Source organism: Grampus griseus, assembly GCF_964374135.1.
Source record: "Grampus griseus genome assembly, chromosome: 11".
In the NCBI taxonomy this organism is placed as follows: Eukaryota; Metazoa; Chordata; class Mammalia; order Artiodactyla; family Delphinidae; genus Grampus; species Grampus griseus.
The window spans coordinates 39,883,397-39,905,492 of record NC_139005.1 but is presented as its reverse complement, the minus strand read 5'-3'; the positions used below and the strand labels follow the sequence as shown (position 1 = coordinate 39,905,492).

Below are 22,096 nucleotides of genomic sequence, written 5' to 3'. Positions count from 1 at the left end.
GGGCCTGGCCCAGCCTCCCTGCCTGTTCATAGGCCTCTGTTTCCCCTACAGGCCTCTACCACCAGCCCCTTGTCGTTCGCCACCAAGCCAGGAGTGCCGCACCGCCTGCTGGCCCCCCTCGGGCTCCAGGCCCCCACTGAGACCTTCTTGGAGGCAGAAGCACTTCAACCCTGAGTCCTTCAAGTCCAACCAGTAGACCTGAAGCCCTGGAATTGGCCAAGGGCCCAGCAGAGGGCTATGCTGCTCTCAACCCAGTGTCCACCCTAGCTCTCAAAGCTGCATCTTGCCTGCCGCCACTGTGGGCACTAGGTCTTTCAGGGCCTGGCACTTCCCTGGTGCCTCCAGTACTGCACTTTGCTCCCAAGGTCTTCAACATCATTTCCTCAAGGGTCAGCTCAGGGCTGGAGAAAACCATTTCCAGCTTTAGGCTATGAACGGGCACCTAGGCCCACCACCACTAGAGCCAGAGGGACGAGAGGAGAAAACAATTTTTTCCTTCTTTTTTCCCCCTTACTTTTTGCAACCCAATGGTCAGCTGCGATCTAGAAGTGTCCAAGCTTAGGGAGCCCTGGGGCGGGGCCCTGCCAGTCTCAGATCGTCTTTTACCAGGAGCAAGTCTCTCCTAAGCCTGGGCAGTGTGCCCTAGTGATAAGGGGAAAGGAGAGATGCCATGCTCCCTGCCCTTGGCCCTTTGCGTTCTAGGCTGACTGTCCTTGCCGAGGTGGGCAGAGGACTAGTTTTCTCTGCCTAGAGAAACGGTGTGCCAAGAACGTCCTCACCTTCTTCCCCCAGCTAGGTTTTGTTGGCAGGGGCGGGGTCATGTCGGTCTTAGCTATTTTCTCCGTCCCCTGCCGGTTTCTTCTCGGCCCCTGGGAGGGAATACAGGGGCCCACTCCTTTTTGTACATGTACCACTTCCTTCTCTCTTGTACATAAACTCCAGACTTTCCTTCTCTCAACAAAGGCTTGAAATACCAGGCCTGACTCTGTCTCCTCTTTCTGAGTGTGGCGGCAGGGCTAAGCTGCCCCTTTAGGCTGACCCGAGCCACGGGGATAGAAAGGAGGCTGGGCAGAGCTGCCACGCTCGGGGGAGGTGAGTGCGGAAGCCTGGAGAAGGAGAACCTGGCTAGGTGGGCTCCAGCCACACAAAGGGAGGCAGGCCTGCCGTGAGGCACCAGTGCCCCCTGCTGGCCATGCGGGCACCTGTCCAGCCCCAGCCAGCCCCAGCCAGCCCCAGCCAGCCCCAGTGCAAGCACACGGAGAAGACAAAAGAGCCACTGGGCACGTTATAAATATTGTTATTTAAAAAACAAAACCAAAACCAAAACGAAACACACATACACTGGGCCCCGGGGCCCGGGCAGGCAGGAGCAGGTACTGATGCTAGAGGGTAAGGACCCCGCCCTCTGCCACCCAGGCTGTGTCCACCAGCCTGTCACTCTTCCTGGGGGCCCCTTCTCACATTACTGGCACCACCCACCCACATGGCATTCACCACCAATCGCTGGTCTGGGGCTGAGGGCAGGGACCGCACTAGCTGTCCGGGAAGCTGGGAGGACCCTTGAACACCGCGAGCAACCTTGGGAGGTGCTGGCGATGATGTGTTGGGGTTGGGGCTACTTGAGGAAAAGCGGACACAGACCCAACTAAGGAAGAAGTCTGGGGTAGACAGCGAGGGTAAACTAGGCCACAGCCTCACACAGACCCGAGGCACGGTGCCTCATCAGGTCACTGGTGGTCATCCAGCTGCTGCAGGAGCGTCCGCCGCCGTCTTTCCAGCTCACCCTCGCTCAGCTCGCTTTCCGACGTGTCCCAGCCCGTCTGGTGGAGCAAAGGCACAGCTCACCCACAGCTTCCCCCCGAGGGCTGCCGAGGCCTGGGCACAGCGCTGACTGGGCTGGGGCCGGGTGCCTGCCTCTCACCTTCTCCTTCTTGATTCCAAAGCCTGCGGAGCGGTTAGGGAGCTCTGCCCGCCGGAGGTCCCTGTCCTTGTCCTGCTCTGGTTCTTTCTCATCACTCTCCTTGCCCGCTTTCTCCTCAGGGTCTGTCTCACTCTCAGGACTGTTCTGTAAGAGCCCAGAGCCCGCCTCCTCAGTTCCTGTGGAGAACAGCCCAGGAGGCGGGTGAAGACATCTCATAAAACAGCAGGGCCTTGGATGGAAGTTCCTTCTCTACGCACCGACTTGTGTCTTCTCTTCTTAGTTCTCTTTTTTGGTTTCTTGACTTTCCGAAGGCCATGATCTGGAGACAGAAAAATCCCCACTAAGTCCCTTGGGAGAAGGGAGGCCTCATCCTTTTCTCTGCTCATTCTTCACAGACAGGGACCTGTCTGAGGAAGTCTCAGTCCAGTTTTCCTTCCTTCTCTCCGTTTCCTGCCTGGGCAGGGACGGGAAGTTCTCCTTACTCTCCGACAGGTGCAGCCGTCCCAATCCACTCTACCCTCAGAGGGTGGGGCTCCCCGAAGGCCTCCTCTCCAGCTCCCAACTGCTTACCTGATCCAAGGAGAAGGCGGGAGGATGGGGAACCCCGTCCTCCAAGGGCAGCACCCCCACTTTCAATAGAATCAAGTGAGGAAGAGGGCTCAGAGCCTGACTCCGAGGGGTTCCGCCGCCTCCGCCTGGGGGGCCGGAGAGATGGTGGGGGCAGCTCTTCATCTTCTGACTCAGAGCCCTGGGGAGATGGGCAGACACGTGTCAGCACAGAGGTTACCTGGGCTCCAGAGGCCCTCAAGTATGGGAACTGGGGACAAAGAGGAGAATCCAGGACCAAAGGAATCCTCAGATCTTCCTCCAGGGGAGGTGATGTAGGAGAAAAGCAAGAAAAGTGGCTCTTATTTCCCCCAGACAATCCAGCCTCACCCCACATCCTTCCTACCCGCCAACTCACTGAGGGCGAGTGGGAACGCTTGCGATGGTGCTTCTTGCCCTTTCTGCCGTGTTTCCGGCCTTTGCTGTGGAGGTGCTGGCATTCAGTCTGGTGGAGGCAGAGGGAGGGGAGAGGAAGGTTAGCCCCAGGAAGGACCCTGCATTCTACAATCCAGTTTTGCCTCCTCTTCTGAGGCTAGGGCCTTAGGTCTATCCAGGGTACCCTAAGACCTCCCCTTCCTTAGTTGTCCGGGAAAGGAGAGCCCTGGTGAGGCTTCCGTTAAGCTAGCCTCAGGTGTTCAAGAGCCTGGGGCAGATGCAGAGGAAGAGAAGCTCTGCCTCACCTCCAGTACCTGCAGGAACTCCCGGAAGAGCCGGATCCGCTCCGACTCCAGGGTGATCTGCTCAAAGGCTGAGTCGCACACAAAGCGCTCACGGACCTTGAACAGGAGAGCACTGCTGATCAGACCAGCCCCAGCACAGCATGATGCCGCCATGAGCACAGGGCAGGGCTGGGGCAGAGGAAGGAAGGGAGCCGAAGCTGGCCCCGAGCTGTGCTATGACTGGGGTGGGCCCCCGGTGGTGGAGAAGCACCGCTGCCCTCAGGACTGAGGGGGTGGTGTTTGGTGCCAGGCTGCAGTCCTGACCTCTTCCCAGGCAGTGCCCAGCTCCACAGCAGGCACAGCCTGCCTCAGCATGCTTCGAAAGGCAGCTTCTCTGCGCCGCAGCCTTCGTGCCTCCTCCTTCTCCCGCTCTCTCTCCCGCGCCTCTGCTTTCTCCAGCAGCTGAGGGCAGACGGGACACAGAACGGAGTCACCCAGAAGGGTGGGCGCCCCGACTCACCCAGACATACCTTAAAAGGTGGGAAGTTGGAGCCTGGGCTCCTACTATCATTCCCTGAACTGGGGGAAGAGTCACACTGGGGCAGTGAGTGAGAAGGCACGGAACAAGAGTGAGGGACGAGTCTGAGAACGGAGCCCTGGCTACAGCCCCACCCCACGTGGCCCCTCACACTATTGAAAGTCAGCTTGATGTTGCCTGCATCCAGCGCAGCAGCCCTCTTGTCAAAGCTTATGACGTGGGCGAAGTCCTCAAAGGCTGTGTTCACCTCCACGCAGAAGCCCCGGTCCTGTGGGCACAGCAGCGCATGAAGCAGGGGGCACCACAGGCCCGAACCTGAAGCTGGCTGGCCTCCAGGGCAGGCAAGGGTCAGACTACAGGATGCTCAAGGAGCCCCCTCCCCCGGAAGGGATCCACAGGACTGGGATGCACTTGGAGACCAAGTCGTCCAAGTCCTCACCATCTGACAATTAAGACTCCCATGCCCACCCTTGGCTTGGCTGTCACAGGGAACTGGGGGCAGGGGTTGGATCACAGGGGCAGGTGTGCAGGGTGTGTGTGTGTGTTTCTCACAATTAATTCTTTGTCCCTTTGGCTTAAAGCTTGAGCCCCTGCTGGGTCATCCTGCTGCTCAGTAAGTTCCTTGCATTCCAGCATCTGCAGGTCCCACCCTCTGGCTATATTTATTGAGTGCTTACTATGTACCAGGTACCATGCTGAGTGTTTCACACACATTACCTCATTTAATCCTCACGTATCTGAATTTAAGCACAAGTCCTAGTATCCTAATTTTATGCAGAAGAAGAAACCAAGGTTTGGAGGAACTAGCGCCAATTGCCCAAGGTCTTCAGGGCTAATATACGGCTGAAGGAGAATTCTGCCTGAGGTCTTTTTAACAACAAAGCCCCTACTTTTAAGCACTACACCCACACAGATCACCTCATCCACGGGACAAATAGAGGCCATCTGGTGTACAACTCCCGAAACACTATTAAAAACACCACACACAGACCTGGCGCTGTGCTTCTCACCTAAGCCTCAAAACACCCCAGTAAAGCAGAGGCTTAGGAGAGTTCTCTCACTTGGCCCAAGATGACTCAGTGGAAAGTGGAGCCACTGGCGTGCGAGGTCTGGGGCACGGGCCCAGGTTCCCTCCCTCTCCCTCCACTCAGCTCGAACTTGCCCCGGCCTTCCTGCTGATGGCAGAGGCGCACTCTTCTTGCTTCTTCCAAGAGGACTTCCTCAACCCATGCTCTCCAGCCCTTCTCCTCAAACATACCAATCTCTCTCGCTTAGGGAACTGCAAGCTTCACTCTCACCTCTTCACTGGCTCCTTCCGTCAAGCACACAGCTCACTTAACCTGGAACACCCCTTCCACTCTGCTCTCCACCTTCCTCAAGCTAACAACCTCTGCTTCTTTCCCTTTGTTTCAAAATCTTTAAATGCAGCGCAAAGGAAAACAAACATTTATTAAGCCTACTATAAGCAAGATACTACAAATGTTATTTGATTTCATGACCTTGCACGTGTTATCATCCCCATTTTACAGATTAGGAAACTGAGGCTCAGAGACATTAACGTGCAGAGGTCTCAACCAATAAACAGCCAGGAGTTACCCAACTCTAAAGCCTGTGCTGCACTCACTCTGCCCTCTTCACGGACACTGCTCTCCTAGAGGTTGCTCACGTCCCAAGAGTCAACTCCAAGGACGCCTTGTCCCCACTCTTCTCGTCCTCTGTTCACTTCTTCAGTGCTCCCCTCTCCAGGGTCCCCTCCTGTCTCTGACCTCTTTTACCACCTCTCTTGCATGTGCTTGTTCCCCTGAGACCTGCAGTTAGTCTTTTCAATCTACACTGTCCTTCGCAATCTCATTCCCCACCTCTCTCCTGATTTTCAGACCCATACTAGACTGGATATTTCGCAGACACTTCAAATTCAGCAGATCCCAAGAGAATTCATTTCCTGGGAGACCCCCACCCCACTCCCATGGATCTCTCAGGCCCAGATCTTCTGTCTTTCAGCTATTCCAAGTCCAGGACTCTGCACTACCCTATGGGATGCGAGGTACCATCACAGTCTGCCTGGCTGGTAGATGGTCTCAGGGAGCCCTGGGTTCATCTGCCTTCCATAGGCAGGAGCCCAAAAGGGGGAAGAAGAAGGAGGAACTATCTAAAGAAGATTCTTTCTCAGGAGGTGTGGAGACACAGGACTCAGCAAGGATAGGACTCCCACAGGCCTGTCAGCAGTACCGGCCGCTCTGTGGCTAAAAGTTAAGAGTCCAATAAAATTTAGCTCTTCTTGGATTAGATATTTCTACTTTATATAATTATCCTATTTAAAATTTGGTATGTGCTTTATTCCTCCCTGCCCCTGGTTGCTTTTGAGAATAATTCCAGAAGTGGAATTCCTATTTTCTCCAGCCCTGTTCTTCCTGCTTAATCCTTACCAATGGTGCCATCGATCCACTCCTGACATCTCCAACTCCTTCCTTCCCTCAGTTTCACAAAAAAATGCGTCAATTCTACTTCTGCGTGACTCTAGCCTACTGGTTTTAAACTTTCTTTCTATTTTCACAGCAGAAACATTTTTTTCCATAAAAATCTTATGCAGAACCTCGATGTATAAAAGAGAAACAAGCTGTTACACTTGAAAATACAGGAAGGAGCATAAAGTCCCCCCCCACTCCCCCACCCCCTCCGGCTTGTCCCAAGGCCCCTCTGAGGAGACCTAGGGAGTTTCAGAAACTACTGGAACATTACAGCTCTGCTCACTGGCCATCCCCACTGCCCTCGCCAAGCTCACTCCCACCTAGATCACTGCAGCAGCTCCTGCCTGGTCTCCCTATTCACCCCCCATGCTTCGAACCCTGCCTTGAGTCCATGCTGCCCAGATTTTTCTAGCAAATGGCCCCAGCAGCAGGAAAGCGGTCTGGGGGTGAGTAAGAAGAGGAAGACTCAAGCTCAGAATTTATCTTAATCACTGGCCACTACCACTTCTACTATCCTGAGGCTTCAAGTCCTGTCCTCCTACCACGCCTATCCCTAAGCATACAAGCACTCTGGCTGCAAGCGCTGCTCTACACAACCACCTGGGCTTTTCCAAGACATCAGCTAATCACATCATTCCCAGCTCCCCATTACTTACAAGATAAAAATCCAAATTCCTTATTTTACCATTCAAGGAATTTTACAGGCAGGGCTCTCCTTCCCAACTGGGGCATGTGGTTCCAGAGAAACAGAGGAAGCCACAGGACATTATGATACATCTTACCTAATGGTAAGTAATTTTAAAATATTAAGTTTATATTAACAGAGAAGTATTATGGTATTAAAATGCAACACCTGCATGAATTCTTAAGGCAAAACACAGGACTTTAAAGAAATGTGTGTGCAGTGGGACATTCCCCACTTTGTTCTCAGACCCTCTCCACCTCAGGTACCAAGTTACTCCCCTTGGTAATCAGGTGAAGTCTGAAGGAATACTCCCCATTTTTCAGACGAGGAAACATGCTCAGAAAGATTAAGTAATCTGCTCAAGGTCACACAATTTGTAAGTGGTTAAGCTGGACTTCTACCCCTGCAGGCCGCCTTCACAGTCCTGCTCCTAACCACTATCCACACTGCCCTCAAACCCATGAGAATGGTCTTCACTTCCACAAAGAAACATGCTTCTCTTTGTTATCTTTTTCTGAAACATGGGGCTCTCTTAGTGCATCATTCACTTTTCCCCCTTTGATAGACATGGATATTGAGAATTCTCCAACGTGCACGTGCGATCAGAAATGGCAGGTGAATTCGCTCCCACATCACGGAGGTGACAGGGAGGAGTGAGGATAGATAAGGAGGACAGGCCCCTTCTAAAAGGCAGTGGCATCTCAGCTCCAGTCCACTGAATGCCTCACAAAACGAGCCTAGTGCTGCTAGATAATCCAAATTTCCAAGAGACGCTGAAGACCCAGATTTTAATTGTAATCTCTTGATTTTAACATGTTAGCATCAAATTCCAAATTTTTCTAAAACTCTGTACAGGCAGAAGGAACATATCTGTGGGCTACCAGTTTATGATTAGCTGTGCTGCTCGCTCCTCTTTGCTCCTGTGGTACCCTACGCCCAGGACCTCCACCCTCCTCCACCTACTCGTTCTTAGAGGTGCAGTTCAAATGGCAATTCTTTCGATTCTCTGTCTTAACACTTGCCCCTCTGTATAGCCACTGTCATGTCATCTTCCTACTAGACCGTGAGCTCCTTATGGGCAGAAATTGTATCTTATTCATTTGTGTGTCCCCAGCGCACAGTAAAGGATCACAGTAGCTATCTCCTGAACCGAGCTGCAATGCTCCCACAAAACAGGCCTTACTGGGGAGTTCTGTCCTGGGAGCTTGCCCTGCACCCAGCCTGCCTCCATCCACAGACCCAGGCTTCCCTCACCTTAAGGATGTCCTTAATGATCTTCTTCTCATCATGGAATCGTGCCTTCAACTCCTCCACATAGAACTTGAATAAGTCCAGAGGGGTGGAGCCTGCGGGGAAGGGAGGGAGGGGGGCCTGGCGGGCGGCAGCTTCCCAAGGTTTGAGGGTGGGGTTGAGGACAGGACCAGGGAGTGGGAGTGCAGAGAGGCTGGCAGGGCAGAAAGCCAGGCTAGAGGAGGGGGAGCCCAGCTGCCTTACCCGGCTGGCCCAGCATGTTGGCAAAGCGGACATCAGTGCTGACTGCTGGGTACAGCTCCATCCAGGTGGACATAGAGTGCAGCTGCCCTGTCTCGTGCAGCTCATCCAGGAAGGTCTAAGCAGGGAGAGGCCAGTTACAGGGAGAGTGAGCAAGGGAGGGAGGCAGAGCCAAAGACTGGGGAAGAAGACAAAAGCTGGCAGAGAGAGGCAGGGACAACCCAGACTGAGGAAATGCAGGCAAGAGGCAGAGATGAAGAGATACGGATGGGGAGGCAGAGAGCAATGTGAAAGCAGAGAGTGTAAAACAGAAGGGGACAGACTTAAAAGGAAAATGAGCCGGACCAGGAAGCAAAGCAGCGGAAACTTGCCTGCAGCATTATCTTCCCATGACTTGGTTTCAGCTTCCCAAATGTGTTACAGCCAAGTAACCCCCGCCACTACCAATACCAATGCCACCTCCAAGCTGGGGGACAAGCTAGCTATGCCTGTCTGGCTCCCCAGCGAAGGGAAATAAACTTGGCCTAGCTGGCGAGCCACACTTGTAGAGCGCTCTCTGCTGGCAGTTTCTGGGTGGTGCATATGTCTAGTCTCCCTAGAGGAGCACAGCCCAAGGTTGAGGGGACACAGTGGGAGCAAAAGTGCAGGCACAGAGAGGCCTTGTGGAGCTGGGACAGGGCTGGGCATAGAGAAAGCAGTGGGACTGGCCGAGAAGAGGCAGGGCATGGGTGAAGAGGTGACGGTCTGGGGCAGAGCTGAGCTCTGATCCAGAGGGCAGCAAAGCTACCTGAAAGGCCTCCCGGTTCTTGCGCTGCTGGCGCCGCTCCCGAAGCCGGGCCCTCTCTCGCTCCTCCTCCTCCTCCCTCTCCAAAGCACGGATGTGCTCCTCAAAGCAGATCAGCGCATCTTCCTTGTCCATGTCTAACCGCAGGGAGGAGGCTCAGTGGGCACCACACCAGCGGGACACCCTCTCAGACCCAGAACCCCCAGTGCTTCAAAGATACTGCCCCTGTAGGTGTTGGGGACACCCAGGGTGGTGGGGTTAGGGGAGCAGGGGACTCTGCAGGAGAAGCTATTGGAATGATGGTTCTTGAGGAGGGTTCCTTGATTATATGAGAAAAAATTAGAAGTATTCAGCTCTTGTGAATTTGGTTAGTAGAAGTCATCATACGAAATCAGTTATCTCAGGAACTGAGATTTCATTTTTTATGGGACTGGGAATCAACCAGGCTTTGATATAACTTCAGAAGGTGAATATCTGAAGATACTGCCTGTGATGACAGGCCAACAGCAGCTTATTGCAACATGTGTGACCACTTAAGGCCCACCCTACCAAGCAATTTAAGACCATATTCACATGAGCTATAAAAATCATCTCCAAGTCTTCTGATTCCTACACCAGTGCTCTTCCCCCAAGGACACACATTGTCCAGGTCAACAGTGGACCCTGGAGGGAGAAAGGAGGTGTCCCAAAGCACTCTGGGATCTCCAGAGTCCAGAAAGGTTCTGGGCTGAGTAAGTGCTGGGGACTCCTAGACATCCAAGAGGGCAAGAGGTGCAGGAGAGTGGTTTGAGGCTGGTGCTAGGGGTCAGTGAGGAAAAGGGAAGGGACAGGAAGGAGTGGAGACCCAGGCTTACTCTGTAGCTGATGGTCCTGAGCAAAGCTGGGGTTATCCATGAGGTACTGCTGGGCCTGGGACCATGTGGTTTGGAAGTTGACGCTACTCATCCCATCCAGGATGCTCTTCAGGGCCTGGATGTTGCGGCGCCGGAGCTGCTTGGCCTGTTCCTAGGGAGCCACAGGGTCAGGGTGAGGCAGGGCAGGCTGGAGCTACTCAAGTGGGCCTGGGTAGAGGAATACCTGGGGAAAGGCAGGCAGCCTGGGGACTCTGGGATGGCCAGACTCAAGGCCTTCATGTCCCCGGAAAGGGGAAGAAAACAGGTTACAGACCAAGCCCTCAGAGACCTTCCTGTTCTCCCACACCCAGAGCTGCAGGCCCAAAGCATAAATGGGGGATGTGTAGGTGCCACACCAGCTTCCGAGTAAGGAGCTGGGACCCTGGGGGCAGCAAGAAGTGAATGGCTGGGTCCACAAGGAAGCAAAGACATGGAAGGTCTTAGATGAGACTGTGACTGATGGATCCAGCCCAGTGACTGTTACCTTCTCCTTCTTGGCCAGGAAGAAAAGGACATCATCATAAACCTCTTTTCGATCCCTCTCGGGGACCACAGCCCAGACCTCCAGCTCCCCAAAGGTCTGTTCTGCCCGCCTGTGGAGCATATGGGCCGTGAGTAGGCAGGCAGAGAACAGAGACGGCCCACAGGCTCTCAGGGTTCCCAGGCCCCACCCCAGCCCGGCCCCCTGACCGGTAGCGGGTGGTGGAGGTCATGCGCTCATGCTGCTCCAAGAAATGCTGCAAGGTCTGCTTGGCCTCCTTGGCTTTTAGCCGGGCCTCTTCCTTCTCCTCCTTCTCCCGCTGCGCCTTGTAGGCATTGAATGCCTGCTTTTTCTCACTCAGTTTGGGCAAGGCACTGGGGTGGACAGGGTGGGAGTGGGATGGGGACAGAGGAGTCAGCCTGAACCACAGCCCACAAAGCAGGGTCATGGCACACTGGGGACAGGTCTCATAGAACTAACAGGTGTCCATGCATGGGCACAGCAGGCTGCAGGGGCTCCAAGGGCACAGGGAGGCAAGACAGGTAGGTCTCTGGGATGTGGGGAGGGTTAAGAGGCAGTGAGGTGACAAGACGGGGCTCTAAGACACTGCTAACACTGGGCCCTTTCGCTTTGGGGTTCTCAAGTTGCCGTCAGGCCCCTGCCCTATCCAGCCCCCTGTTTCCCCAATTAATTCAATTCAAATCAATTCAATTCAACAAGCATTTATTGAATGTCTCATGTCAGATCCCTTTCCCCTCCTTCTCCTGGAGGCTCTCCAGCTTCTCTTTCCCAGCACACTCACCCATCTATCACTCTCCTCACTCTGGCCCCCTTGGGGTTTCCTGGGGAATCCCTGGCTCAGCTGCCCCCATGAACAAGGTCTGGAGGGCCTGCCCAGACCTACCTGTAACGGGGGTCGGTGACCACCATCTTCATGGCCTGTTCCCACGAAGCATTGGAGGGGACAGCCTGGAATGGAGCAGGCGGGGGTCATGGGGCCTGCCCATCTCTTGCCCCCTCCAGGCCTACCCTGGGAGCCCCACTCTCAGCACCTTATCCCTCAGCAGCTCCTTGAAGGCCTGCTTTGCCTTCTCCCGATTGCTCCAACTGAGGCCAGACCTCTCCGGTTCTGGCTTTGATTCCTCTTCCTCCTGCTGTGGTGGCTGATGCTGTCCAGCAGAACTGGGGGGCAAAGGGGACTCTGCCACAGTGTCCCCCAGTCCCTATAGCTTTCAGTGCCCTGCGTGATCAGGACACTCCCCCTTGCTCCCCAGGGAAGCCATTTTCTGTTCCTCAGAGGTCATGCCCAGATCTTCACACCCTTCCCGAGAAACCTGGCAGAGGTCAAGGGTTGAACCCAGCTGGGAGCCTGAGGCCAGTGTCTGGAATGCCATGGGGGGCAGCCCTCACCTGCTGGGGCCCTCCTCTGGCTGCTGCAGGAACCCCTGCTCCAGAGGCTGGGCAGCCTCTGACACATCGCAATCTTCACTCCCACCTGGCTCAGGTTCTAGGAGGCCCGTGGGCACCAAGGTGGGGCCAGGCGGCACAGGTGGGGGGTCAGGCTGTGGCTGAGAAGGCTGAGGCTGTAGTGTCCGTGGCTGCTGCCGTTTCCTGCAGGTGAGCCGGAAGGGCAGTGTCCAGTAGAGCAGGGATAGAGGTGGTCAGGGGCTGGCTGGTCTTTCTATCCTGTGAAGGACTGGGGCCAGAGCAGACCACTCCACAAGGAGACTGAGAGCTGGCTCTTCCTCCCACAGAGTAGGGATCATGGGGAGAGGCCACTCCCACCCCTTAGGTGGCCCCAGGTACAGGTGGATAGGTAGGCAAGGTGGGCAAGTCACTCACCCTGCAGCCTCTTGTTTGACTAGAGCTGCAACAGGAAAGGATAACATGGTTATAGGGTAGCAAGGGCCACACCCAGAGCCCCTGCCTGGGCCCACCCCCTCCTCACCCTCCAGGTCATCCAGGTCCTTGGGCCGGGTCCAGCGGGACTCCTTACTCTGGTTGTTATAGTAGTAAGGTTTGCCTGTGTCCGACTTGTACTCTTTCCAGGGACACTGGGATAGCAGGAGCTGTAAGAGGATGGGCCAGGGAACATCAGTGGGCTGGGCATACCTTCCAGCCACAGTTGGGGGAGCTAAGGGGACCCAGTGAGTAGGGGACACAGGAGTATTTAGCGACCACCTGGCCTGGCTCAACGTGGGGGAAGGTGGACTTCCTGAGATCCTAGGGAGGTCGGGGAATGGTCAGGGATCTTGGGATCAGAGGAACCACGTGTATGGTTAGAGACTCAGGGGAAGCCAAGGACGTGGAAGGGTCAGGGCAGCTGAAAGGAAGGGACAGAAAGCCCCACTCAGGACCTCTGCCTTGGACTTGAGCACGCTGGGCTTCTCCCACACGGACTGCTTGTCGTCAGCATTGTAGTAGTAGATGCGCCCATCAGGGGCCACATGCTCACTCCACAGGGCCCTCTGGGGGAGGGGAGGGTGCACAGAATGGTGGTCAAGGCCCCTTTCCCAAAGCTTCTTCTCCTCACCCCCAAAATTTAATGATTAGCACCCCTTTTCAGCCTTTCTACCCAGAGACCCCTGAGCTGAAAGAACTCACCGGAGGGCCCGTCCCAGCCACAGCAGCTAGAAAAGAAGCCAAAGGAAACATATTAAGTCCTTGCTCCAACCCCTGTCTGATCCCCATCTATTCCTCCCTTATTCCATCCCCAATAAATATCCCCTGGTCCCATCAACATCCCAGGATCCCTGGCATCCCAACAGGCATGATCCGGGGTGGGCTCTAGTCCATGGTCCCCTCTCCCCCCCAACCTCCGAGCCTGGGGGGAACAGACCCCCAGAAGACTCACAGCTGGCGGTGTCCGCACCTGGAGCCGTCTGCCGAAGAAAGAGGAGGGGGAAGGGTTGGGGCCAAGCCCAGTGGCCCCCAAGACCCAGGCCATGGGGGATGAAGAAGCAGGCCAGGCCAGGATCCAAGTATCCTGCTCCCAGGGATCTCTGCTCCCTAACAGGCTTCCCCTGCCCTCTGGGGCCATGGCTCTAAGACCCCAGAGGGAAATTGCACAGCAGCTCCTTTCTTCGTTTTCAAGTGAGAGTATTTTGTTGAGTAAACCTCCATGGCACATCTTTTCCACAGTGAATACCAAATGCCACATCGTACCCAGACTCTACTACACTGAACAACAGCACAAGAAGGTACAGAGAGATCCCCAGGTACTGCTGCTTCCTCCAGAGACACAGAAGATGAAGAGGAAATTGTATTCAAGTGTCCACAGTGCTAACTCTGTGAGGGTAAGCAGTGTCTGGCATGAGTGTGTTTCCTTAAGGGAGCTGGGCATAGCAGGGGGAGTAAAAAGAGAGAATGTATGTGCCTTTGGGGAAGAGTGAGAAACTAGAAGAGCTGAGTACATGGCTGGACTGGAGAGGAGGACTCAGTGTGGGGAGTGCCGCTGGGCCAACGGTGGATGCGATAAGAAGAGGGAAAGAATGGAAGCCATGTCCCTGTGCTCCAAGTCAGGCCCACTGGGCTGCAGGGCAGAACCTACTTCCTGTCCCCTCAGTGCTTACCGCTGCGGTGACGGGCACCGCTGGCATCAGCATCCCTGGCATCATGGGTGGTACCATTCCTGGTATCTATGGATACAAAGAAGACAAAAACCAGCTACCGAGGTGAAGGTAAGCACAGGCTGTGAAGGGTCCTGAGAGATCCTGTCGGGGCTGTGACCCTCACATGGGCGCCTCCGCAGGCAATCCCCAGGCTCTGGGCTCTTAGCCAAGCCTCAGACTGTCCTCCAGCCATTCAGCAGACAAATCCACCTGGGCCTGGCCCCACGTTCCCTCCCTCCCCACCCCAGCTTCTCAAGTCCAGATATCCACTCTCACCTCTACCCGCAGCTAAAATGACAAGGGTTTTCTGAGGCCCTGGTACAGGGGAGAGGATTACCTGTGTGAGTGGTGGTGGTGCCCCTATTGGTGGAAGCATTGGGGGCATGATGCCAGGTGGCATGGGGGGGATGGCCGGTGGTCTCTGACTCATCGGAGGGAGCCCCATTGGAGGAAAAGGTGGGGGGATTCCTGGAGGAGGCATCTGGAAATGAGGAAAGGAAGAGATCCTGAGCAGAGAAGATACTGCTTTGCACCTGTCAGGAAAGAGCCACTCGGCTCCCACCCCAACCCTCCACCCTGGCTCTGAGACAATTCCAAGGTTTCGGTTTGAGAGGCATGAAACCGCCTCCCTCCTCACCACTGAGACTGATAACAGGGGGTCCCTCTGGGTATAACAGGCAAGCACGAAGCTTCTTGAGGCAGGGAAGGGAGAGGGAAAAGGGAGGTGGAACTGCCACCAGACTGCAACTGGAAGGCTCCACTGCTTCAATGCCTGTCCCCAAAGAGGCCTTTCAGATGCAGGGCCAGAGGCAGGTGTCCAGTCCCAAATCCCCCAGTCCCCTGCCTCCTACCTCTTTTTCCCCAGTTTGATGACCACCAGTTGCTATTCCAGCCTGACTTTTTTGTATAAAGAATACAGACAAGGGGAATTCCCTGACAATCCAGTGGTCAGGACTCGGCACTTTCACTGCTGAGGGTGCGGGTTCAATCCCTGGTCAGGAAACTGAGATCCCGCAAGCCATGAGGCACGGCCAAAAAAAAAAAAAAAAAGAATATAGACAAGGAGCAGTGAAAGAGAAAGACAGCCCCACCCTGCCCTCACACTAACGGGGTCTTTTCCCATCCACTTCTCCTTTCCCTTTCCCCAGCCCCTGTGTGTCCCAAGGACAAAAAGACAAAGGGAGAACTGTCAACTTTATGGACTGAGAGCTTAAAAGCAGCTCCTCCCACCCCGATGCCCAAACAAAACCATCCCTCATCCAAGGGCAACAGACGGGGGCATTACACAAAAACCATATTGGCGATGCAGAAGTGCTAGGGACTAAGAAGTTGGGGGTGCAGGCTGGAAAAGCCAAGCCCAGGGAAAGACATAAAACTTACGAAGGGTGGTGGCATCATGGGGGGCCCCGGTGGGAAGGGGGCAGGCGCTGCTGGGGGCCGGGGACCAGAATCGGGAACCGACTGTTGAGGGAGAGAAAAGTCATAGGACCCAGGATGGGCAAAGAGATGGGCTTTTGCAGAAGGGAAGCAGAGGGGTGAGGATGAAAAAGGAACAAAAGTTCAGAGGAAGGGTCTCCAAGCCCATTTTCCTGCCCGCCCCCAGCTCTGAGCCCTGGGTAGCTCTGCTCTCTCTTCTGCTAGCTCAGAGCCAGCTGGCTGAGCTCCTTCAATGTCATCTTTATTTTGGAAGTTTCCACTTTGCCAAAGCCAAGAAAAGATGGAGGAGGCTCTACTACAGGCACAGATGGGCTCTTCCCAAGGCTTTTCACCCACCCTCCTGCCTGTGGGTAAGGCTGTGCTTCCCTTAAACCAGGCAAACAGAGGTCTCTCATCCCCAAAGTACTCAGGGAGGAAGTGGCCTCTTTTCCTGTTCGCCTGCCTGAATTCACCCAGTACAGAGACTCAACCCAAAGGTCTCTAAACATAGTCACTAGTCCTTCCTAAGTACTAGTTTCCCTAACTCTCCTCTCTTTACTACCAGCCCCCTCCCCTAATTGGCCTCATCTTTAGTCACTCACTCACTCTGCCATCTTCCATTCCCATTCCCTCCCTCTTCTCTTTAGCTTTATTCCCCAGTCCCCGCACCCAGTGACCATCACCTCCCCTACAGATTCTGAATTCATGTCCCAGTGCATGAGGCTTTGAACAGCCTAGGTCTCCCTATCCTACACCTAATGGCTAGCCACATCACTCCACTTAGTTCTCAGAGTAATTATCACTTGCTCTAAAAAGCCTTCCTGACTCTAGTTAAAGCACTTCCAATTTATTGTGATCCCCTTTTTAGTTTCCTTACATATAGAGTTTCGTAATTATTATGTTTGCTTGGATATGTTTCCCCTTACCAGAGAATAATAACATTCCATGAGGGCAGAGATCGTATCTGACTTGTTGAAAGCTGGATTCCTGGTATCTGCCGCAGTGTCTGGCACATAATGGGTACTCAACAAATATTAAGTGAATGAACGAACAAATGAAGGAACAAATCCTCTTTATATAGAACCTTCCGATTCTAAAAATTCATCCTATAGATATAGCCCTACATCTGTGTACAAGGTTTTCATATCAGCATTATTTATAAAACCAAAAGACTATAATAGCCTAAATATCAACAAGGAACTATGGACTTTTACACAAACATAAAATGGAATACTATGCAATCATAAAAAAGAATGAAGAGGCTCATTGTCTTGATAGGGAATAATCTCTAAGATACATAAACAAGTGGGGGGGGGAAGCAAAGTGCAGCAAAGTTTTATTACTTGTATAAAAATTGGAGACAAAAGATGACACACAAGAAATGAGAATGGGGACAGGTAGAAAGGAGAATTCTGTTTGCCCTTTTGTAACTTTGAATATGACTATATTTACCCTTTCAAAAAAATTTTTAAAGTAAACTAGGGCACAGAGATGCAGCTAAAAGGCTCTGCCCTTCCTCCTCTTTGCTTGGAAGGTGGGGGGTGGTAGGGAGGAGTTCCACAGAAAGGTGGGAGCTGGCTCACTGCTGCCCAATTTCCCTACTTTCCCAATTATCCCTATGGTATGAAGGCTCAGCATTTAAAAATGCTCTAATCTCTACTTTTAGCAATATCTGTACTTCCTCTCTTCCCACCCATCTTGTCCTAAGAAGAGAAGGAAGGGTAAGTCAAACTACTCCAACATGGATCATCTTTTCTCAGGGATCACACATTCTAAGCCCTGTATTCAGACCTGCTCCTGCCCCCTGAAACTTTCTTCCGCGTGGAAGTCAGAAACCAATCAACATGGGAGGAAATCCAATTCTCTGTGCCACACTTTCCCACCCAAGCTGCCTCAGGATCCTCTCTAACCTCCCGGACGCTACGTAACCATCTTTGGGTCCTCCCAGGCTCCAGGGTCGCCCATCTCAGAGACTGGTGCCACCATTCACACAGTTGTCCAAGATAGAAATCTGTGAGTCACTCACCACACCTCCTTCTTTTTTGTCAATACATCAATGAGTCCTGTTAATTTTACCTCCTAAAGATTTCTTGAATCCATCTATTTCTCTCCGTTTCCTCCTCCACCCCTACCACCCCTCTTTTTTCATCTGACCTACCTCAGTGGCCTCTTGACTGGTCTCCCGACACCCACTCCAACCTCAGGCCACGCATGTTACTCCCCTGCTTAAAACTCTTTAATGGGTCTGGGAGGCTGTGGCACGTTTGCTTCCCAACTGCCTTGCCTACTTCACCCATGCTAAGCTCCTTCTCTCAATCCTCCCACCTCAGACATCCACCTCTGCCTGGGGCAATCTTCCTTCCAAGCCCACACAACTCGCCTACATATCCTTCACATCTGGCAGTCATCATTTCTTCAGGAATGCCTTTCTCCAACCCAGCGGACTAGTCAGAGCCCTCTTTTACACACTCAGACACCATGTTACCTCCCCCTTCAGCAATTATCCACTGGAATTTTACAGTTATTTGTACAATTCTGATTGTATTCTTATTTTACGTGGCACTAATAAAAAACAAATGCTGCCAATTAAATTATGATACTCCACTGATTTTAAGATGCATCTTGACTTCAAAAATGTTAAAATGTGAGTCTTAGAATCAATGAAATATCTGGCACCTCCACTAGGCTGAAAACTCTAAGGGGCAGGGACTGTTTTTGCTTACTCCAATATCCTATGCCCATTGTATTTTCCTCACCACCCCCTATTGGCACACAGTATGTGCTATTATTTCTTGACTTACTGACTGAATGGTCTTGGCAAATCCCACAAAACAAAGGCATCTTAAGGTCTAGCAGTTATTCAGGGAACACAGAATGTCAGAGCTGGAGAGGATGCTGGCAACCACCCTAGGCAGTCCTCATTTTTCAGATAAAAAACTAAGGGGGACTAATTGGTCCCAGGGCTGGATCCAATCTGCCCTCTAGCCCTACTCCCTTAAAAGCACAGTCCTTACCACAGGAAGCAGTTCTGTTTTCCTCACTGTAGCATATCCCCTGAGACCCATGTGGTTAAACTGGGAAGGTTCCAACATTTTCTTGCTTGAAAACCAGTGGTGGGTCCCTATTGCCCACCCTACAGAATCTCTCATCTCATCTCATTCAAAGCCTTTAAACAAGACCCATCCCACACTCCTCTTGGCTCACCCTGACTCAATGGCTCCCCTCCTCCTCTTTGCACAAACTGTTAGATTACTCCATGTGTTTCTTTTATTCTTTGTCTCTTATTTTGTTCAAGATGATCCAATAGTCACCTCCTTCAGGTTACCTTTATGACTATCCTCCACACATACACACACTCCTACCTCAGGATAAATGCTGCACTACTTTGCACAGAGTGACATGCTACTCTGTGGATGCTTGCTGGGTGTTTCACATGGGACTGCCCGTCTCCCTACTCAGGTGGGGATTTCCCTACATTTAGGGATTGCGTTTTCTCCTTTTAAGCCTCCTCTGAAGTGTCTAGTCAGGGCCCTGCACACAAAGTGCTGTGATAAGATGCAGACTCACCCCTTAACTTATTTTTGCATACTGGAATATCCTAAAACAGACAAATGTGTATGTGTGTGCACATGTACCCAGGCACATTTGTATAAATTCTCTGGGTAAAAGCTGACCGTGATGTGAGAGACAGGCAGTTTGGCAGAGGTCTGTGTGGCTGGGGAAAGTGAACTAGAACCAAATACTGGCACGGGAAAACCTAAACAATTTTAAAAACTTACTGTATATGACCATCTTTAACTTGGAATGGAGACCCCTGGCCAGAATCCAGACACTAGCCTGTTTTGGACAGTTCCCCAGAGAGGACGCAGCAATGGAATGAACATAAATTACTATGGAACTTCCAAAGCCCTCCCTTCCCTGAGCCTCCCCTGTGTGACGTGTAGCCTTTCTTTCCTGAAACACCCCTGCCCCTATCTCACTTGCTGCAGTGCCTATGCAACTTCAGGTCTTATTATACTTCTGTGTGAGAATCTGAAGACGTAACTTGTATGAGAGAGGGATATAGGAAAGGGGGCTGAAAGAGAAGCAGATCATGTGTCTTCCCTGGAACAAAAACACATTTGTAGGCTGAGGACAGACAGTGAAGAGATAACTGATCATCTGATCATCATGTGTTCACCTGGGCCAGTTGGAGGATTTCCCCCAACACCCCACCACCCTTGGCCCCGACAGATACAATCAGTTTTTCTCAGCCCCCACATCTGAGGGGCATCTCAGAACTGAAGATTCAGAAGAACAAAACGAGAAAAGGAGAAGACTGGAGAGACAGAAGGAAGAGAATGGAAAGAGGGAAAAATAACATTTACTGAGCGCTTATTATGAGCCAGATACCATGCCAAACACTCGTTTAATCCTTGCAATTATATTAGAGGTTATTATCCCCATTTTACAGATAAAGAAACTGAGGTTCGGAAAGATCAAGTGACTTGACCAAGGTTCCAAGAGATTAAATGGCAGAGGCAAGTTTGGAATCCAAGCAGTCTGACCCCAAAGCGGCCTCCCAGCAAAGACAATAGTGCCACAGGTATTTCTCACATTCAAATTCATTCCCCTCTTTTCTTTTTTACCCCAATCCTCACACAATCCTGAAATCCTCAGACAGCCAGGGGATCCCAAGGTTGGCCAGGTCTAGCTCACTCCCTGAAGGGATTTGTGCTGGAAAATGAAGGCTGGGAGGCACACCTCTCAGAAGGAGGTAGCCATCATCAAAAAGAAAAGTATCATGGAGACTGAGAGACCAGCTGATTACCCTGTGCTCTAATTATCTACCTGCTGCCCTTCTTCAGCTGCCCCAAACAGCACCAGCCTCTCCCTCCCTGTTTTCGAAACCATTCTAGTCCCCACTCCCCTGTACCAGCCTCATTATTCCTCCTGCTCCCCAAAGATACTAGAAAATACCTTCCGTTGCTTCTCTCTGATCCTGCCATCTCATCACTCTCCTTCTGATGAACAGAATGTTACTTCTGGTCTTCATCTTTCTTGGGTTAGGTCTCAACCCCTCCTCTACTTAGAGTTCTCCCATCCCTCCAACAGGATTCCAGAGGCGCTGGCTAGCCTGCCCCATCCTTGCTTTGTGCCTACCATCCCCCCACATCCCTGGGGATTTTCTGCAGCCCCAGCTGAAGGCCTAGCCTCCATCTTCGTCTTTCTTTTGCTTCCCGACGTCCTAGAACCCATTCTCCTGAACTCTCTCAAGAACCCCCCCGTTTTGGAGCAGAAAGAGATCTAGGATGTCATTCCCATGCATCTTCCTTTTTTTTTTTTTTTTTAATCGATAGGAAATCTGAGGCCCAAAGAAAGGTAGTGACTTGCCCAAGGTCACACAGAGTTGTTACAGAGTTTGTTGACGGCAGAGCCAGGATTGGGACCAAGGAGCCTCTGCTCTCCCATTTCTTGGACTGTCCAGCACTGCGTGGGGGCCGGAAGCCTCTCTTTCCTCAGGAAACAATGCCCCCTCCTCACCTCAGGAGACAATGCGGGGAAATGAAGGAGGGGGTCTCCAAGAGGTCTTATGGGGCACCCAGGGCTTCCAAAGGGTTCAAGCACTGAGTCTGGGTAAGGGGCATGTCGCACGCCAAATATCCCAGGGGGGAAACTGTGGCCCCCAGCTTTCCCCTAGTCCACCGGTTCCCACATCTCTCGCCCCCTCTTCTTTCTCGACCTTTCTCCACGAACGCACTCTTCGCTTCATCCGTTGCTCCTCCTCACCCAGTCCCGCAACCCTAGTTCCCCTCAACACCCCCACCCTCCGCCATCCTCCATCATGGCCTCCCCCGCCCCTTCTCCCCCAAATCCCCGCCCCCTCCCCCCTCCCTGGCTTCTCTCCCTAACCCCTCATTCCCCTAGCTCTGCCCCGGGGTCCCGGGTACCCCCGGCGGCCTCCCCGCCCCCCCGGCCCAGGCCCGGGCCGCCGGGGGCGCTGTGGGACCGACCCAGGACCCTCCACACCCGCGCGGGGACGTTACCATGCCAGAGCCTCCGAGCAGCTGGGCCGGCTCGGCCCACCCACCAGTAAAAGCCGCTCTGATTGGCCGGCCGCAGCCGGGAAGGCGGGGCCAGTGGGGGGTCGCACGCCCTGGTGGCCGGGGCTCCGGTCGCTCCCGCCGACCAGCCGGGTCCTCCACCGGCCCAGAGAGCCCCGGCCCGGCCCCACCCCCGGCGCGGAGAGCAAGGCCCCGCCCCTGCGCCTCCTGGTCCGGGGTCCGCCTACCGGGGGGCGGGACGCGGGGCACGCCCGCTCCGCACTCTGAGTGACGGCCGGAGGGCCGACGCCAGGCTGCGGTTCGCGGCCTGAGTTTGGGTGCCGACCCTTCAGCGCGCGCCCGCGACTCTCCTGCCTTCCCGCCCTTCCCACCCTTCCCGCCGGCCGCCTCCAGACCTCGGCCCGCCGCTTCTCCGCCTTCGCGGCTCGACTGCAAGGGCGCGCGGAGCGGCTGGATCCCACGCGCTCGCTCCCAGGACCAGAGGCTGCACCCAAGTATT

At 53.5% G+C, this 22,096-nt stretch overlaps 2 protein-coding genes across 5 annotated transcripts in view; one reads left to right on the top strand and one right to left on the bottom strand.

Moving 5' to 3' along the window:
* The window catches only part of FMNL3 (formin like 3), a gene marked incomplete at its 5' end in the record, with an annotated part of 55,007 nt that extends 54,075 nt beyond the window's left edge, over window positions 1-932 (top strand). The window contains one exon of the mRNA XM_082666155.1: window positions 52-932. The remainder of the gene's footprint in view (window positions 1-51) is intronic.
* A 349-nt stretch (window positions 933-1,281) lies between these two features.
* On the bottom strand, window positions 1,282-21,638 carry PRPF40B (pre-mRNA processing factor 40 homolog B). Of its 4 annotated transcripts, none has more exons than XM_082665164.1 (26): window positions 21,580-21,638; window positions 15,518-15,598; window positions 14,475-14,618; window positions 14,099-14,164; window positions 13,381-13,408; window positions 13,131-13,156; window positions 12,884-12,994; window positions 12,475-12,595; window positions 12,369-12,393; window positions 11,937-12,137; window positions 11,579-11,708; window positions 11,431-11,495; window positions 10,736-10,900; window positions 10,530-10,638; window positions 10,007-10,157; window positions 9,156-9,289; window positions 8,372-8,486; window positions 8,132-8,223; window positions 3,876-3,992; window positions 3,511-3,648; window positions 3,208-3,303; window positions 2,886-2,972; window positions 2,492-2,669; window positions 2,179-2,240; window positions 1,922-2,097; window positions 1,282-1,820 (listed from the first exon to the last, which is right to left on the bottom strand). In XM_082665164.1, exons 1-26 carry the CDS (start codon window positions 21,580-21,582, stop codon window positions 1,790-1,792), a joined length of 2,652 nt encoding a protein of 883 aa, XP_082521290.1. In that variant the 5' UTR covers window positions 21,583-21,638; the 3' UTR covers window positions 1,282-1,789. The 4 variants fall into 4 exon arrangements, with proteins under 4 accessions (XP_082521290.1, XP_082521289.1, XP_082521291.1 ...); XM_082665163.1 differs by having other exon boundaries at window positions 1,922-2,065; window positions 21,580-21,633; XM_082665165.1 differs by having other exon boundaries at window positions 1,922-2,065; window positions 12,523-12,595; window positions 21,580-21,633.
* Between the last annotated feature and the right edge of the window lie 458 nt (window positions 21,639-22,096).